General features: G+C 38.2%; 1 protein-coding gene across 1 annotated transcript in view; it reads right to left on the minus strand.

Moving 5' to 3' along the window:
* Positions 1–20,495, minus strand: part of LOC128605853 (serine/threonine-protein kinase 32C) — a 112,354-nt gene that overhangs the window by 13,120 nt on the left and 78,739 nt on the right. Inside the window, exon 4 of the mRNA XM_053621658.1 lies at positions 3,430–3,603. Within this exon, the coding sequence (XP_053477633.1) occupies positions 3,430–3,603 (174 nt within the window). The remainder of the gene's footprint in view (positions 1–3,429; positions 3,604–20,495) is intronic.

Here is a 20,495-nt window from a genome sequence, read left to right on the forward strand (position 1 = left end):
AAGGTCATTATATCAGCAGGAGGCTTTGTCTGGGCTCGGAGGCATAACTTCCTTTGGTGAATCCCTGCAGGCAAGACACACTTAGAAAATCAGTCAAAGTGACAGCTCTGTCTTATACAATAGAGTTATGTGAAATGATGATGAAATATCAATATTATAACAGAGCACATCATAATACTTATTTATATACTTTTACAATAATCACCGATTCCATTATTACTCACAGCAACAGCAACAGGTGTTATAGTGTATCTTGTGTTAAGTAATTTTTTTTGTAGCTCTTAAAACAGCACTACTTTGCTAGCACACTATTAGCAAACCTAAATATCGAACAATGCGAGTGAATTCATTTTCACTTTAGCCTTAATCTACACTTGGGACACCAACATACTGTTAAGTATGTTAAGCAGCACACATACTTTGTCTTTGTTTTCCATGCCTCCGGACTCAGAATCAATCCCTGGAGCTGTGAGTCGGCAACGCTATTTATTATTATATTGTCTCTTCATGCACAAAAAGTATAGTGAAATTCTTAATTGTATGTCGTTCCTGAAGACTACACATAATGTACACCTCATTGATATATATTCATATACACATATTCATTTTCATATATTAATAGTTTAGGGCAGTACAGTGGCACAGCACATAACTGAAGAACAATAAGTGAATTAATAGTATAATAAACTCTTAGCCTTGGCTCCAACATTGTCTCTGTAATATCTAAAGCTTTAGTTAATTCACTGTCCTGGCTTGCATTTCACCCCACAATAGAACAGATGGAGGACTGTAATTACAAACTTGAACACCATCCACATCTTTTCAAAATGAAGCGTAATAAAAGGGAATCAGTATAAGAGCACTAATAATATGTGACACCAATTATAGAACCAGCCTGGTCTTCAGTAAATGGCCTGCAAGGGCCTTGGGGTGATTTTTAAAACACTAACTTAGACAGAAATGCAATAGAGTTGATGCAATGTCTGTGGACCTGAAGGTAACAGAGCCAGCATGGAAAAAAAATAGCTACAAGCCTACAGCATGGAGCTGATGGTTGATAGATTATTGATAGAAGCTCATGATGAATCTAAACTCTGAGACACTGAGCATTTATCTGTAGTTGTATGTGGTCAGGGTCACTCCTGAGTGAAACTCTATAGAAAAAGCAGCACTCTATGAGTGATAGAGAGGGCTTAGAACTAATCAATGAGGCTTTCAGGTTGGTGGTAGAATATTAGATGAGTAGGCTTTAATAGTCTCCTGCAGTAGCCGTGTATCTGATATGCATTGTCAGAACTTCCAAGATATTTTCCAATACAATAATTAAATATGCCACAGGTGTTAATATCCCTTTTTGTAAAAGAGAATGTAGAAGTCAAAACCATGGTGTTAAAACCATAGGTTGTCATAGCGTATTGGCCTGTGTGTGGGTGTGTATGTGTGAATGTGGAAAAGGGTTGTCTCAAGCTTGTCAAAGTCAGGCCATGACATACTATGTTTCTGTTCTGGGCATTTTTACTGCAAAACATTGGCCAAGGTGTGGTAACGTTCACCAAGATCTACTCTGACGTCAAATGTTAATATAATTCACTTAAAATCGAATTCCTAAGTATGTAGGAGCCATTAAAAGCTTATTTTCTAACATAAATGTGACACTCAGGGAGACCAAGTCAATGTGACTGGTTTCATTACGTAAAATAATATCACACCAAAGCTGAGATGGCCAAGTGAAATGTGAGCATACATACTGAATCGCAGACAATGAGTGAAACATCAGCAGCAATTAAAAACCTCACCAAAGCCACAACCAACACCAATATCCTAAATGTGTCTAAATTTACATCTATAGTGCCTTGCCAAAGTATTCACTCCTCCTGAACTTTTCCACATTTTATAGTGTTACAACTGCAATTGCAATTGACTTAATTGGGATTTTTTCCATTTACATATTTTTTTGGGACACAAAGGTTAACTAAACAAAAAGTGGACAGTTGTTTATTGCATACTTGATCAGTATACAATATTTTGTCAATACTTACAGTAGTAGAACCACGTTTGGCTGCAGTTACAGCTGAACGTCTGGGTTATGTCTCTATCAGCTTTGCTCATCTGGATGCTGATATTTTTGCCCATTCTTCTAGGCAATATTGCTAGAAGAGACCATTGTTTTTCAAGTCTTGCCACGCACATTTTTTTGCATTGGGCTTTGACTGTGCCATTTGGGTTCGTTGGTTTGAACCACTTCAGGGAAGCTTTTACAGTCTGCAGAGGGTTCTTGTTTTGTTAAAGGGGCAGTAGTAGCTCAGTGGTTAAGATATTATGCTTGGGTTGTCGTGAGTTCAAAACCCCAGCACTGCCAAGCCGCCACTGTTGGGCCCTTGAGCAACGCCCGTAACCCTCAACTGCTCAAATGTATAAATGAAATAAAAATTTAAGTTGCTCTGCATAAAGGCTTCTGCCAAATGCCATAAATATTAAAATGTGAACCTTCACATCAGTCTCAGGTCTTTTGCAGACTATAACAAGTTTTCTTCTAGGATTGCCTCTGTATTTGGCTCGATCCATTTTGCCCTCAACCCTAACTAATTTCCCAGTCCCTGATGATGAAAAGTACTCACACAATATAGTGCTACCACCACCATGATGAGCACTGTCAGGTTTACATTTCAATTCCAGGCTGTAACGCTCCAGAATAAGGAAAAGTTCAAGGGGGTTGGATACTTATACAAGGCATTATAATGACCAAAATGACAAAAATTATGTCCCATAGCTATTATAAAATAGCAGAATTATTATGGTTGATGGGGATGAAGTTTCCTTCTTTATTAATAAGAATCTGCATATGTTGGTTGTCTTGTCTACATATTGATGCTAGATACTGTAACTGAAATATTACACACTTCACAGGCTCAATGTCTTCAATATCAAACATTTTCTCCAATGCACAATGAATTCACAATGTCACATTAAGATGCTGAGAATTGTGAGAATGGTGAGAATTATTTCACCCAGCAGCCCAGGTTTGGCTCCACCTTGCCATACCCAAATAACCTTGTGTGTTCTGGGCATCTAATTTGAAATAAAATGGTGGTGGCAGAAGTTTTCTTAAATTCATGGCTCCTCTGCCATCTCCTGAAAATACAAACAAGCTGCATGTGTCTCTAAACTCTGCATTCACAATGTAGATGGACTATTTTATTAATAATGGCCACAAGGTTTCATATTTGCTTTGAACAAATTAATTATGTTGACATCTACAGCACAATTAATCATTACATCCCATAGTTTTGTGACTATTTGGTTCTCGAACCATTGGAAATGCTGACCAGTTCTTAAAGAAAGTGTACTGTAGTTGGTACAGCTGAAATCTCACCTTTCAAATGTGCACACCTACAAAGGGTGTGTTCATTGAGTAGGTCTCATACACACCTGTGTATGATGTGCTGACTCTGCAGGTAGTCCAGTGCCAGGGTCATCTCGCACAGGTAAAGCTTAACCGCGTCCTCTGTGAACTGGACATTTTGCTGCAAGTGATACCTCAAGTCTCCTCCCAGTAACAGGTCTACTACCATGAACATGTCCTCCTCATCCTGGAAGGAATACCTGGGACACAAGGGGCAAAGGTCATAGAGCTCAGTCACACCCCAACAGGAAATGGTACTACTGATTAACACAAAGCATGTGCGAAATGTCATGCATCACAGTTAACATGCAAGAGGTGTTGGTGAAAATTAGATGTTAGAGCAACATCCCCATAGGTGAAATGATTAGTTCACGTCTCGAGTCTTCGGGTTCGAGTTGTTCGTTCTTCCGGTGACCGCCCCATAGGCAATGCACCATGCAATACTGGAAACAGAAATGATTAGTTAATCTCTCGAGTCTTCGGGTTCGAGTCGTTCGTTCTTCACGTCACAGCCCCACTGCATTCATCCTATGGGGCGTTCACGGGATGAACTAATGACTTGAACCCAAAGACTCGAGAGCTAATCATTTCTGTTTCCGGGGAACAGACGTGACAAATGTGATGACATTTGAACTAACAGACTGCATAGCCTGAAGACCCACTTAAGCAATTAATTTATAATTTCGGTTTCTCATAATTTGGCCTTGACTGCATTAGCTTATAGTTTATTTTCTATTCCAAATGTGATCAATGTTTGCGTAAGTACTAGATGTGTTGGGAAATTTAAAATGTAACATTTTAATTATATTCTGCTGAAATGAACGAAATGACTCGATAAAAAAATCCTTCATTTTGCTGAACGAGATTCAAAGCTCAAAGTCAGTAAAATGATCCGCACTTCCCATCAGTAATGGCTTAGTGGGTACAATATTTGCCTCGCACTTCCATGGTTGGGGTTTGATTTCCACCTCCTCGCTTTGTGCACAGCATTTGCATGTCCACATGCTGCAGGGGTTTCCTCTGGGTTCTCCAGTTTCCTTCCCAGTTCAAAGACATCTGTTGTAGGCTGATTGGCATCTCTAAATTGTCCATAGTGTGTGAATGTGTGTGTGATTGTGCCCTGCGATGGGTTGGTACCCCATCCAGTGTGCCCCTCGTCTTATTCCTCGAATCCCCTGGGATAGGCTCCAGGCTCCCGTGCAACCCTGTGTAGGATAAGCGGTATGGAAAATGGATGGATGTATTTTTTTTTCCCCACCAGTGTGACTGCTTTTAACTGTAGCATGGAATCTCCATACTGCATTTAGCATTCACACTGGTCTACACATAGGATATTTTTCTGACATATTGAGGGTACTCATGCTCCAGAGCATCCACAGAGTTGGCACCAATGTTCCAAAGTACCTAGTTGTATCTGTGCTCAAGAAATCTAAATAACAACATTTACGGTTAAGAATTAGGCTACATTACAGTCATTTCTCACTTAATTATCATTACCAGACATCACACCACTCTTCAGAAAGGGTGCCAAATCAAATATTGTCCTGATTAGTTATAGGTACTCCTGGAAACCACAATTAAATGTTGTTGTCCTGGAAACTAAATGTAATCCTTTAAGCTGTGGCTCAGTTATACACACGACACCTGGCTAAAAACAAAGGTGCACATACTCAGCAAGACACTGTGTGTATGCTAGATCTCATGTTTCTCCTAATGATGAGCAAATCCAGACTTTTCATATTCAGAGGGAACAAACAAAGACTTAAGAGAGCAAGAGTGTTAGACCCCTTTGCCAGAAGTACAACAGAGAGAACTCAGAAGTTCCAGCTGGGCTTCTTCTTGACTAAAGCCTGGATTTGTTTAGTCTGGCTACGATACAAGCCTTGCTCATTGCCAGTGTATTTCTGTGTTGTCTCTGTTCCATACAGTGACTATTGTCAGTTAAGTGTGGGTCTGTTTTATATAGAAAATTATTTCCATGTTTTCTTCCTTAACAAAGCAGACCAGAGCAGGTAGGCTTCTGATGACCCTGTTCCCACAGGAAATAGAAAAGAAAACAACAGACCTACAATATTTTACATGCAGAGACTGTAGCCAGTTCTCCAAGATGCTTGGTAAAACCTACCAGCTGATTTCCTTATTAAACTGGTGTGCCATAGAATTTCTTTAGTTTTAAAAGCAAAGCCAAATTATGATTTGATTTATTAAAAAAAAAAAGTTGTTGTACAGTTTATTGCTCAGTACAGTGATTATTTTGATACTTTTCATCCATCCATTTTCTATACCGTTTATCCTACAGGGTCGCAGGGAACCTGGAGCCTGTCCCAGGGAGCATCCGGCATAAGGCAGGGTACACCCTAGACAGAGTGCTAATCCATCGCAGGGCACACTCACATACACATTTATACACTACGGACACTTTGGACATGCCAGTCAGCCTACCATGCATGTGTTTGGACTGGGGGAGGAAACCGGAGTACCTGAAGGAAACCCCCTCAGCACAGGGAGAACATGCAAACACACAGAGCTGCAACAGGAATCAAACCCCCAAACCTGGAGGTGTGAAGCCAACGTGCTAACCACTAAGCCACCGTGTGCCCTGATACGTTTCATTATTTTCCATATCTTCACTTTACAGAATCTCTTTTAATGTGCCCAAGACCTCTGAAAAATATAAAACATATACTGGTTTTCTTGAACTGCATGCATCTTAACCAAAAATAAAGTCATAATATTTTACAGTATGGTCCCCCCCAAAATTGAAAATGGAAAAAAATTATATTTAAAGATTCCATTCTGACTGCCAATATCTCACTAAAAACTGAATTCATTAAGCTTACTGTCAACACCGTCCTTGAACTGCAATTCCCAGAACACACCGTGGCCTACAAAAATGGCCGGCACAGACTACAATCCCCAGCTTAACACATCATCGGCACATTCACAGTCTCCGGAGTTCTTATCATGCACACATGTTGCCAATTACACACACACACTCACACCTTAAAAAGAGACTTTCACACGTACTGGGCATGTCTCACCTCACTCCCTAGTTCAATAGGTAGTGAATCAGTATATTGTGTACATGAGTTCAGGCACTGGTGAGGACCCTGGCTCACTACACATTGGGACACTGATAATTGAATTTCTGGTGAAATAACTATGTATACGAATTGTAAAATGTTACCAAAACTTAAAAATATTTAAGTTTTATATGTCATATAAATTTGTTAGCTTAATCACACGTCATAATATGTCAAGAAGGCTCATAGGCTAGCTAGTGCATAAAAAAAAAATCATTAAACACATTAGATCCAACAAACTGTATATAGAACGTAAAATAAAGTTTACAATTGCTAACGTAAGTAATCATTTGAGAGCTACAACAACAATAAGAAGCTGCTTACATTTGTAGCTAGAAACTGGCTAAGAGTTTTTTTCTATTGCTTTTATTAAGCTAGCTTCTTGTCCAACTTGATCTTTGCAGTAGGATCATCTAGGAAGGATTATAAAGTAAATAAAAACACTTCCATGTTGGTATTACTGGTTTCTTATGGTTGAAATGTCAAAGTATGTTACAGGCAGAAAATCCAGATTCATATACCCATGCACACACATTGTACAATTGTAAATGTAATGAAAGTTCAGTGTATTACACAAAGTTTACAGAAAAAACTGGATGTTTTGGACAAAGGCCCTTTATCAGTTCTACAGGAAATGTATATGTATGGAAGCTCTTCTCCTCAGAAAGCCAGATTCAGTTATGAATGAGATAAGGGTTTATAGTTCAAGAACAATCAGCACTTCTATAAAACATATCAGCTGCACCCAGCCGGCCACAGCCATAAAGCTGACCCTATAAAACACACTTGCTAGCCACAATAAAGCTCTAGCATAAACCTGGCCACATAAAAGACATCAGCTAGCCACATTAATAAAACTGACCATTACAGCCCACGTAGGCCTTCCCCATAATAAAACCCTCTCATCAAAGCATTGGGGACATGAAAACATATGAAAAACACAAGACATCAGCAGCTACATTTTTGGAATAAAGTTACTGGTGCAAGAGGAATGAAATGGGATAAACAGATCATTTATCCTAAGCTATGTGGATGCTCTATATGCTAAAATGATCTTTTTCATGGATGTATGTAGATAACTAAAGCATGATAATGTGATCAAGGGTCTGTTGTACAGGTTTTGTAAATCACTGCATCTAATTTCAACAAGTTGGAATCTTTTCTCCAACACAGTCTAAGTCCAAGGTCTTGTTTATGGAGATTTCGTTACATGTTTTGGCATTGAATGCATTTGTTCTCAGCATGGCGAGAAGTGGAAACTTTAGTTCCTCATTGTAGATACTTTGTATTATTTTCTATAAGACACATCTTAAGCATTTCTTACTCTGAAATTTGTGTATTGCTAAAATAAATATTGTAAATGATGCCTCTCGAACTCACGTCATGTTCACTGAGACCATCCACCAATCATCCACCAATCACCCATCTATGTTTCGTAATAATTATTAGTGTCACACATAATTTCTGAAATATGTTTACTGCAATTGTGTCTATGAGCCTGAGTTTGACAAAATATGAAGAAGAGAAGAAAAATATTCCATTGAATGGGTCAAAAAATAAGTTTCAAAGCAGTCAGTTCACCAACCTATAATATGAATAAATAATGAAAGCTCTGACCCCTTAATTGTACACAATTGTAAAGTCCAATTCCATACAATACACTTTCATACAATAACCCAAATATTTATTGACTCCCATGAAAGCAGGAAAGCTTCCCCACCTCCTAAATCCCACTTTAATCCCTTGTCACTTGTCAAGGATAATTATAACCATAATGGTAACCGTACCCTGCCTGCCATGTATCTCTTCTCATCAGTACAGGGAGCCATATCAAATGTAAAACACTTTGGAGTCATCAATGTGATTGTGAGATTAGTCTGGTATATTAGCTAGTAAATAGTCTGTTGTAAAGAATTGGAGAAAATATGAAAATAAACCACACTGCCTAGGTCTGGCCGGCTCTTAGACAACAAACTAGGACACTTATTAAAATGGCTGTTGAACATCTGGGTTCATGACACAGAACAATAGTACAGGAGTGGGGTTTTTTTTGTTTTTTTTTTTTGATAAAAAAGTGAAATCCAGAAACCATGCTTAAAAGTTCATTGTGAGGGTTTAATAATGTGTAGGCACAATAAACTGAGATAATCCATAAATATAATCTGAAGAACTGGAGTTATGAAAAAGGCTCTCTGGAAATAGCCATAAAGCATGATAAGATAAAAGAAGATAGTGAATCAATGTGATAATATAGACAAACTAATCATGGACTAAACACAGAACAAGTGTACACAATTAGGGAACAAACTAATTACAAGATGAGAGGCTGAGACAGAACCACAAGAGAAACCAAAACAAACACTAGCACATGGTGCCTGACGCTATGGGAACTGCCATGCAAAGGGGGTATCTGTGACATGCTACTGTGATACCAACCGCCACTCTGATTGACTTGCTGAAGTCAGTAGTTGTAACTGAAAGCAAGGTTCATGAATCAACCATATATACAGTACTGTGCAATAGTCCTAGGCACATGCAAAGAAATGCTGTAGAGCAAAGATGCCATCAAAAATAATGAAATTAAATGTTTCTACATATAAAATACTATAAAGGGCAGTAAACAGTAATAAATGAAACAAAGCCAATATTCGGTGTGATGACCCTTTGCTTTAAATTTATTACTAGTCTCAGGTAGAATTAGTGCAGTTTTATAAGGACCTTAGCTGGTAAGTTTTATTGAGCCACAGTTCTTCTACAGACTTTGACTTTTGCACTTGTATTTTATTTTTGCAGCAAAATCCAGCAGCCTTTATTGTGCTTTTTTTTGTCTGAACAGTTGTCTCTTACATAATATTCTAAAATTCTTTTCTGAGATACAAACATTTTTCTGTAACAGTTAATTTTGTGCTGGAAAACTAATGTTTGGGAATCTAAAATGTTTTGTACTGACTTTATAATGTAGAAATCATAAAATAAAAATCGATAACAAAGTTTGTACTGAAAAAAGGTGCGTAAGACTTTTGCACAGTACTGTAGGTGGAAAAAAAAATCAAGTCCTTGCTTGCAAATATTTGCAAAAAAAAAAAAAAAATGCCTGTAAAATGCTTCATCTAAGTGGCAGAAAGTCTTGTGGTCTGGTGAGAATAAAATGAAAATAATTTCAGCTTGAATTATAACTTGTATGTTTGCCATTCTCTACTTGATACAAGTTCATGTAAGCTGTTTTTGGCATGAATAAAAAAAAGTAGTATGTGTGCTGTAAATCTAAGAAAGCACATCCGCCAGGTACATCACACCATTCCCACTGTAACATATGGTGGTGGTAGCATAATGCTATGGGCATACAGTGACTAGCAATCTGGTCAGAACGAATAGGAAAATTAATGTACAATACAGAGAGATTATTCCACCAAAAAGCTTAAACTAGGAAGGAAATTTGTCCTTCAGCAAAGCATACTGAAGAAAAAAAGAAGAAATTTTAATTCAAGTCCTTCAGTGGCCCAGAGATTAGATTCCTGATCTTAACCCCATCAAACATCAGTGGTGAGATGTCAAAATGTAAAAAATAGCATTACTGCTTTAACACATAATAAATACAGTGAGGGGAAATAAGTATTTGGACACTTTAGTTGTTTTTTTTTTTTTTTTTTTTTTTTTTTAAATTCAAGATACTTCCAGTACATATATCCACTTCAAATGCAAAAAGACAACACATAATGACTTTTGAATTTGTGCTTATAAATATAAAAACATATGTATTTATAATAAACAAAGATATGTTTAAAAAATGAAATTTATAGGGAAAAACTCATGACAAATTGTCTTCTATTCCCCAAGGTTATGACAGTCCCACTGATGGACTCGCAATTTCAAAATCCTACATGAATTTTCAATATGTTTCAAGTCAGGTGATTAGCTAGTTATTTCTGAGTTATTTTGACTGTGTATTTGGAGTTGTTGTCTTGGTGAAACATCTATCTTCTCCCCAGATTCAGTTTCTTAGCTGATTAAATTAAAATGTCCTCTAACATACAGTAGTATCTCCATTCATGTTTCCTTTGATGACATGTAATGCCCCAGTACCATTTGCAGAGAAGCAGCATCATATCATGACACTCCCACCTCTGTACTTGTCTAAGGATATGAAGTTCTTTGGATCATACACGCAATCCATCCTTATCCAAACTTAACAAGTTGAGTATGAGGTGGTGGTAGCTCAGTGGCCAAGACATTGGACTGCTGATCGGAGGGTTGTGAGTTCAAATCCCAGCACCACCAAGCTGCCACTCTTGGGCACTTGAGCAAGGCCCTCAATGCTCAGTCAGTTAGTTAGTTAGTTAGTTACAGTTACATTTATATAGCGCTTTTCTAGACTCTCAAAGCACTTTACATTGTATGGGGGGATCTCCTCAACCGCCACTAGTGTGTAGAATCCACTTGGATGATGTGATCCATAGTGGGCCAGAACGCCCACCACACACCAGCTATTAGTGGAGAGGAGAGAGTGATGTAGCTAATTCAGAGATGGGGATTATTAGGGGGCCATGATAGGAAAGGGCCAATGGGGGAATTGAGTTAAATGTAAGTTCCTCTGGATAACGGCATTTGCCAAATGGCATAAATGTAAATGCATTATTGCCCAAGAGTTCTATTTTTATTTCACCTGACCAGATTATACTGTTCCAAAGTGTTACAACCCGGTCTAGGTCGGGCTGCAACATACAATAAAATAAAAAAAAATAGAAAAGGGTTTGCGAGACCAAGATTGTTTTATTGTTTTACTTTGTTTTATTCTCCAAACGGAGCATGTTTTATATATATAGTGGTTCACTCTTCAGAAGCTGGCCAGGCCAAAATAACAAACAAAAATACCCTCTAACTTTACCAAAAGAAAACTAACTAAACTACAAGAAAAACAAAAACAAAAATACACCGTCTTCCCTCACTCCCTAGCTAACCCAAAACCAGGAGAAAAGAAGAATGATGCCAACTTCCTACAAACCACTCTTAACCGTTCACTTTTTACAGAGGTGACTATTAGTGTGTTAATTAACAAAGTAATATATATATACACACAAGTGTATCACATGAATTGTAATGGGGCAGAACATAAACAAAGTCAAATCAGGCATAGGGTCAGACACAGGCGAAAAGCACTTCTCTCTACACACAACGCAATGGCAATGATCTGCCCTGGGATGGAGACTGACAAGGCTTAAGTACACTTCCGGAAATGTGCAGGCAACCAATCCCATCGCACAAGGACGGAGCAGGCGTGGACAAGACGTGATCATCCACTAGCAAGCCGGAACTTGACGCATGCAGTAAGCGGGGCCTAGAGAAGGGGGAGGAGACAAAACAAAACCCATCCCACCACCGACATAAACACACAGATGGCACATAGAGCAAACAGAAATATGTTGGATAACGTAACAAAAGGAGTTCTGATTTGTCTAAATGCTTTTAGATGTGCATCTCTGTGCTTCCTTTTGTAGCAGAGGAGTTTTTCATGGGGTGTAGAAATTGAAATGATTGTGAAGCAGCTCATTGCTTACCGTTCTCTGTGTAACTACCTTCGTGGTTCTCTTGTACCTTCTTTTTTTAGTAGTCTGAGCGCACTTTGTGAAATCCTGCATGGCAGACCTGTCCAAGGACGATTAGTTGCGGTTCCATTAACTTTTCACCTGCATATTGTTGAACCAACTGCACTGACAGGGATGAATAATTTAATATGTATGGCTCTGTAGCATTTTCCATTCAAGTTATAATTAATAATGTTCTCCCTTAGAATTTTAGGAAGCTCCTTCATGATTACTGCTTGTTACATGAAATCTATACATTCCATTCCTAGGTCATTATATCTTTTATAATGACACCAGGTGCAATTTACACCATTAATATCTGGAACTAGATTTATTTATAATCCTCATGCAGTACATTTCCCCAGATTTACTGCTAAATTGTGACTGCCTATCTCCTAATGCAGAATGTTATTCTCCACTTCTGAGTGACATTTGAGTAGCTTTCTGTGTAAGAATTTGCCTTCTGGCTATACTCAAATGCACTCAACTTGCATATATAGTACACACATCTCAATCAGGCGGCTGCAGTCTAATACTCACAGTGATCTGATAAGCATGAGACACGAGAGGCTAAAAGCATCATCCTCATAAATCACAATAAGAGCAGTCAGGAGGAGGACAAACGGTGGTGGTCACTGACTTTAAACTAAATCCATCATGATGACCTACACGTCCTCACATGAAAGGTAATATAAAAAATTAATTGTGTCCTTTTCATCTAAAGACTGTACAATTAGACTGAAGTGGCCATGACATTTATTTAGGTCTAGGTTTAAGAATGGGTCACGATTATTTTGTTCCAAAATCATTGCCAATATCAAACTTTTCGAGCACAGTAAAACAGTCATTTTGACGTCATCAGCTAGGGTCATCTCCAAGGCAATGTTTAACCAGCTACTAAGCATTTGGGAAGTGTTTTATAGAGCAAACAAAAATCCTGTTTTAAGTTAGGTTATAATGTCCATTTATACAACAATGTGAAACTCCCGGAGTGAGTCAAATTTGGGACACCTAAAAAGGTGACAAGACATTAAGACAGGATATAAACCACATATTTATCCTGGTTCCCTATGTTGGTGTAATGAGTAAAATTACCAAACATGTTCTAAACATGCAACTACAAGCTGTACAGTCCCCTGTGAAAATATTGGAACAGCAAGTCCAATTCATTTGTTTTTTGCTGTAGACTGAAGACATTTGGGTTTGAGATCAAAAGATGAATATGAGAAGAGAATTTAGAATTTCAGCTTTTATTTCCTGGTATTTATTATGTAGATGTGTTAAATGACATAGAACATAGCACATTTTGTACAAGACCACCCAACTTGTAGGCGAGCAAATATATTGGAACATGTGACTGACAGGTGTTTCTTGTTACCCAGGTGTGTCCTGTTAGATTGATTGTTTAAACAATAAATGGCTCTGAACATCTACTCTTGGTTTTAGCTTTCAGTTTCACCTGTGAAGACTGCATTTGTTTTTAAAAAGGGTAATGCAACATGAAGATCAGAGAGCTGTCTATGGGAGAAGAGGGAAAATCAATCAGAGGCATTGCACAAACATTGGGCATAGCCAATACAACCATTTGGAATGCCATTAAAAAAAAAGAAAGTAACTGGTGTTACCATACCAAATCGGTTGGGCAAGGAATACAACAGCCAATGACAGAAACATCATTACAGCGGCGAAGAAAAACCCCAAAACAACAGTCATTGACTTCAACAACAACCTCCACAGGGCAGGGGTAAAGGTACCACAATCCACCGTTTGAAGAATACTTTGAGAGCAGAAATAAAGAAGCCATACCACAAGATGTGAATCACTCATCAGCAGTAAGAATCATAAAGCCAGTTTGGAATTGGCAAAGACATACAGAGATGAGCCACAAAAGTTCTGGAACCAAGATAAACCTCTACCAAAGTGATGGAAAGGCCAAAGTGTGGAGAAAGAAAAGATTTGCTCATTAGCCAAGATATACAAGCTCATCTGTGAAAATGGTGGAGGTAGTGTCATGGCTTGGCTTTGCATGGCGGCTTCTGGAACAGGCTCACTAATCTTTACTGATGATGTAACTGATGATGGTAGCAGCAGAATGAATTCAGAAGTCTACAGGAACATTTTGTTTACCAATTTACAGATAAATGCATCCAAATAAATCGGGAGGAACTTCATCATGCAGCAAGACAATGATCTAAAACACACTGCCAACACAGCAAAGGACGTTATCAGGGGGACAAAGTGCAAGGGTTAAGACCGGCCAAGTCAAGCAGCAGACCTTAAACCAACTGAGCAGCATTTCACCTCCAGAAAAGGAGACTGAAGGGAGAAATCCCCTGAAACAAACAACAACTGAAAAAGGCTGAGGAAAAAGTCTGGAAAAGCATCACAAAAGAAGAAACCAACAATCTGCTTATGTCAACAAGTTGCAGGCTTGATGCAGATACTGCAAGCAAGGGATTTCCAACCAAATATTAAGTGTTATTTACTTGAATTTACTTCAAGACTTATCTGTTCCTTTGCTTGCCTACAAATTGGGTGGTCTGTATGTTGTTTAACATATATAGATGTAAATACAAGCTGAAATAAAAGAAAATAATTAAAAATCCTAAACTCTTGTATCATATGCGTCTTTTGATCTGAAACCCAAATGACTTTGGTGTATAGCACAAACAACTTAATTGACCTTGCTGTTCCAATAGTTCAGAAGGGACTGTATGTTCAAAACATTGTTGTTGATTATGTATTATTTAAATATATATCAAATGTATATTATTTAATATAATTGATAGCACACAGAAAGTGGGACTGTTTGACTCAGTGGACTTCTTTTACTTGCATACTAGATCCCGTACCTACATGTTTGTTTAAACAGATTTGTCCAGGAGTAATTGAACCACTTCTAAATATAATCAATTCTTCCCTAAGCACTGGCTATGTACCTAAATCACTTAAATTAGCAGTTATTAAACCCTTGATTAAAAAACCTGATCTTGACCCGTCTCAATTGTCCAGCTATAGACCAATATCAAATCTCCCCTTCATCTCTAAGATTTTAGAAAAGGTTGTAGCAAAGCAGTTATGCTCGTACTTAGATAGGAATAACATTCATGAAATGTATCAGTCAGGGTTTAGACCTCATCATAGCACAGAGACAGCATTAGTTAAAGTAGTAAATGACCTTCTACTGACCTACGATCAGGGTTGTGTCTCTCTGCTTGTGTTACTCGACCTTAGTGCAGCTTTTGATACTATAGATCACACTATTCTCCTTGATAGATTAGAAAATGTTGTTGGTATTAAGGGAACAGTCCTCTCCTGGCTCAGGTCTTATCTGACCGATCGTTATCAGTTCGTAGATGTAAATGGTGAATTCTCCATGCGTACTGAGGTTACTTTTGGAGTTCCACAGGGTTCTGTTTTAGGCCCACTGCTCTTTACTTTATATATGCTACCCCTAGGTCAAATTATTCGTAAACATGGAATTAGCTTCCACTGTTATGCTGATGATACACAGTTGTATGTTTCAGCGAAGCCAGAGGACAGACAGAAGCTTAGTAAAGCTGAGGATTGTGTAAAGGACATTAGACATTGGATGTTAACTAACTTCCTTCTACTTAATTCTGATAAAACAGAAATACTTTTATTAGGCCCACGTGTAGCTAGAAGTAATCTTTCTGATCACATGGTTACTCTGGATGGTCTTTCTGTTTCATCATGTGCAGCAGTTAAAGACCTTGGAGTGATTATTGATTCCAGCCTATCATTTGATGCTCATGTAGATAATATTACTAGGATAGCCTTCTTTCATCTCAGAAATATTTCTAAAATAAGAAACATATTGTCACTACATGATGCGGAAATACTAGTTCATGCATTCGTCACCTCTAGATTAGATTACTGTAATGCCTTACTGTCTGGATGTTCCAGTAGGAATATAAATAAGCTCCAGTTAGTCCAGAATGCAGCTGCTAGAGTCCTAACTAGAACTAGAAGGTACGACCATATCACACCGATATTATCAATACTGCATTGGCTCCCAGTAAAATCTCGCATTAACTATAAAATACTTTTATTAACCTATAAAGCACTAAATGGTCTCGCGCCACAATATCTAAGCGACCTTTTGGTTTTATATAATCCGCCACGCCTACTTAGATCAAAAGATGCAGGCTATTTGACGGTACCTCGAATAGTGAAGGCTACAGCAGGGGGAAGAGCTTTCTCTTATAGAGCCCCACAGTTATGGAACAGTCTTCCTATTAGTGTTCGGGACTCAGACACAGTCTCAGTGTTTAAGTCTAGGCTTAAAACGTATTTGTTTACTCAAGCCTACCCTGACTAGATTCTGTTCTACTACTTCGCAGTCATAATAATCTTTTTTCTCCCTCTCTCCTTTTGCCGAGCCCCACATGAATTTATGGAGATACTAGAGATCCAGATCCTTTCTGCCTCTGGATGGAGCTCAAATCTTCTCTAATTCCAGACTGCTGGGACTACGGCTGCTCCTAAGGCCATACAGACTTCATATAAATCCATAATGAACTTTTTCACACTATCTGTTGTTACCCAGATGAGGATGGGTTCCCTTCTGAGTCGGGTTCCTCTCAAGGTTTCTTCCTCTTAAAACATCTTAGGGAGTTTTTCCTTGCCACCGTCGCCACTCAGTGGCTTGCTCAGTTGGGATAAATTCGCACCTTTAATATCTGTATACCATGTTGATATTTCTGTAAAGCTGCTTTGAGACAATGTCTATTGTAAAAAGCGCTATACAAATAAAATTGAATTGAATTGAATTGAATTGAACTTCTGTGAAGTTTATGTTTCATATACAGTACATGCAAGTTTTGCACTTGACAGTTACATGACTTGGGCATTTAATATGGATTTAATCATTTGTTAAAAAGAAATGTTCTGGTAAATTAGTATGAGAGGACTACAAATGCTTCAGAAACGGTTTCAATGTGAATGAACCTTTAAAAAAGTCAGCAGACAACATCCTCAGCTCTGCTCGAGTTAAAGTAGGTCAATCAAACCATCAAAGTTTATGGATCTTCACGCTCTAGTAGGTTCCCCAACAAATCACTCTCATGCTCACTGACATTTCAAGGTTTAAGGATAAGTGGTGTAATCAGGGACAGTGTGAGATACAATATTGTTTCTGTAAAGTTCTAGGCCAGGCTTCAGGGACAGTAAGTGAGGGGGTCTTCTCTAACCAGAGACACAGAGAGAGAGAAAGAGAGAGAGAAAAACATGGAGGAGAAGGAAGAAGGCTACAAGGCTGGAAAGAGTTTGAGAGGCAGACTGAAATAATCAGGACATGATGACAAATGAGCCAGGGGAAGCAGAGAGAGAAAGAGAAAGAGGGAGGGAAAGAAAAGTAAGTGTGATCGAGAGAGACAGAGAGAGGGCACTGCATTTGCCTGAAATTTGCGCAGTGCCCCAGAAAACACTCAGAGGAAGCTTGGCAGTGGGCAGACGAGCAACTCGATCAGACCACACACACACACACACACACACACACACACACAAAATAATTCCTTTTGGTCTTGCCCTCACAGTACAGTAAGTGCTCTGGACCTTTTCCTCTTTCTATCCTGAGCAGGTTCCTCCCTCCTCCTCTCCCTCTTCCATCTCTCCTCTGGCCTTATTCTACAAGGTGCACTTCTAAAGCATCGTCCTGGATGAACTTCAAAACTAAAGTAGCCACTGCAAAGATATTAAATGCAGCAGAATTGAGAGCAGTGTCCTCTATGAAGAGCACCTGCGCTACCTGACTGACCAAATCAGATATCAAAACCATCCTTAATGCACAAATATATGGCACAAATACACACTCAATCCCTGTATTACAGTTCACTATATTAAGTAATACTTTTATCAGGCTTTTTTGTCCTACTTTGAGGCACCACTTGATCATTTATGGTAATAGTGGAATTAGAAAAGCATACAAATAACATTTAAGATATCAAAATATCAAATAAAAAAAGCCAAATGTATTTCTGTTAAGGGGCAACAGTTAAAGGAACACTCCACCCTCATTTATAGTGAAATATTTGTGATGTACTTAGCGATTATGTTGCTAATTTGTTGGTTGGTCCTGTATTTTCATTATTTCTATGAAAAGTTAGTGGATGTGCGCCACTCTGATGTCACAGAAGGACATTGGTCTTGCAGTTACAATGGCGTTTAATAGGAGAGAAATGTGATAAAAAATGTGTGAAAAAAATGTGTGAAAAGAAAAGTGTGAAAAAAGTGATAACTTTGTCAGATTTCTTTGTTAATGTAGCTCCAAAATCAAAAGAGCAAAAATTAAAAGGGTTTCTTTCCTCACCATGTTTCACATTCAATCTCATATTAATGAGAAAGCCTACACAGAATTAGTTGAGCCAACAAATTTTGGACTCAACGTTCCATTATGCAGCCCAGCTATGTTAAGCGGGTTGTGCTGGGTTATGGCAGAGGCTCAGCTCAGCTAGAAAGCAATCTATGAGATGACAAACTTGAATGGAGTTGATGGTGGTATTAGCAGGAAAGTTGAATCTTTAAAACTTGATCTGTTTGAACAGTGTACAGATGGGACAGGTGAAAGTGCCGGACAGACTAAAGGATTAAAGCAGCGGCATGCAAAATTTCTTCAGGGACCGCTGAGAATATGGGTGGCAACCGGATATGACATCACACGCCAATGTTAAACTACACCATCAATATTCCTGTATGCAGCGACAACACAATCCAGGCAACTTCTCTTTTGATGTTATATACTTTCAAAGCTGTGTTGTATAAAACTGCATAAAAACGTGATGGTCGGTACTTCCTAAATCTTGGAGGTCACTCCGCGACATGTCTATCTTCTATTCAGGCTTCCCACTCCAAGTCAAATGTAAAATTCCATGACTTTTCCCTGACTTTCCCTGACCAAAATCTTGAATTTCTGTGACCTACTGTACGAAGAATGATACAATGTCTTGCCCGGGTACTGAGCAGATAAAAACTAACTATTTTAACCCATTAAATCTGTAAGCTCGATTTCCTGGTTAACAGACATTTTCAGTGCAAAACTTAGCTTTCACTGCTTAAAAAGAACATATACTTATCTCATGACTAGTCTTTATACCTCATAACAAAATGGTCCAGATAAAAAATATATATATTTCTTCAATCAATTCATTTACAAGATACTACAATTTACTGTAAGCCATTTTAAGTACATTTTTAACCCATAACACTGTGTCACATTCAGCAAATGAGCACACTGTAAAAAAAAAAGAAAAAATCTTTCTCTCTCTATATATATATTTCTCTCTATATATATGCATATATATATACACACACACACACACACACACATACATACATACATACATACATACACATACACACAATATATATATATATCATACTTTAGCGAATACATGTGAAAAATTTACAAACAAAATTCCCTGATATTCCCTGACTTTCCATGACTGGAATAAACTTTATTAAATTTCCATGACATTTCAGAAATTCCATGACCTGTAGGAACCCTGTCTATTGGTCGCACATCTTCACGTGATATGAATTTGCACGTCAGAGTTCACCAAACTTGAACTTAATAATGCAGTGAAACGCGAAACTTCTTCACATGAAGCTTGCATTTCCGGTCTCCAGCATTCACATGTGTAGGAATGGAAGTCAACATGCTGAAAGTCTAGTGCGACTGCCCCTTAAAGCTCTGCTGCATCATTCTCTTTAGGTAAAGGTGAAGCAAGGGCTCAGGTACTACTATCAGCAAGCAGTTAAACAGCGTTATAGGTAATGTAGGAGACCATTATCCAAAGCACAAACCAGAACTGTTTGGAAACATCACTCTGCTTTTAGCCATGCTATCAGTCTGTCAGCCTGCCCAGTCCTATCAATACCAGTCTCAGCATTGTCACTGACATTCACTGACTCAGACTGTATTTGTGTGTGTGTGTGTGTGTGTGTGTGAGTGTGTGCGTGTCTGGGGGTACACACATGCTGACACATTGAATGTGAATCCCACCGATGACTCACCCTGGGAGAATGTTAAATCCTCTTAAAGGGGAATGTCACAATGTGTGCATAAACACATGAATGCACACACGCTTTAATTATGATATTACTTCTCATTATATGGTTGCTATCCGTATACCATATATGTTAAATGATTGCACATTGGGTTTGCATACGTTACTGTGTTCTAGCTCTAATTTAGAATGGATTCAATTGAGCTTATCATTAATCTACACACAATAATCCATAATGACAAAGCAAAAATATATTTGTAGAAATATTGGCAAATTTATTGCAAATTAAAAAAGGAAACGTATTTAAATAAGTATTCAGACTTATCATGATTTAGAAAGGCACACACCTGTACGTATGTATTCACAGTGCACATCAGACCAAAAACAAGCCATGAAGTCC

This window comes from Ictalurus furcatus, chromosome 3 (assembly GCF_023375685.1).
Source record: "Ictalurus furcatus strain D&B chromosome 3, Billie_1.0, whole genome shotgun sequence".
In the NCBI taxonomy this organism is placed as follows: domain Eukaryota; kingdom Metazoa; phylum Chordata; class Actinopteri; order Siluriformes; family Ictaluridae; genus Ictalurus; species Ictalurus furcatus.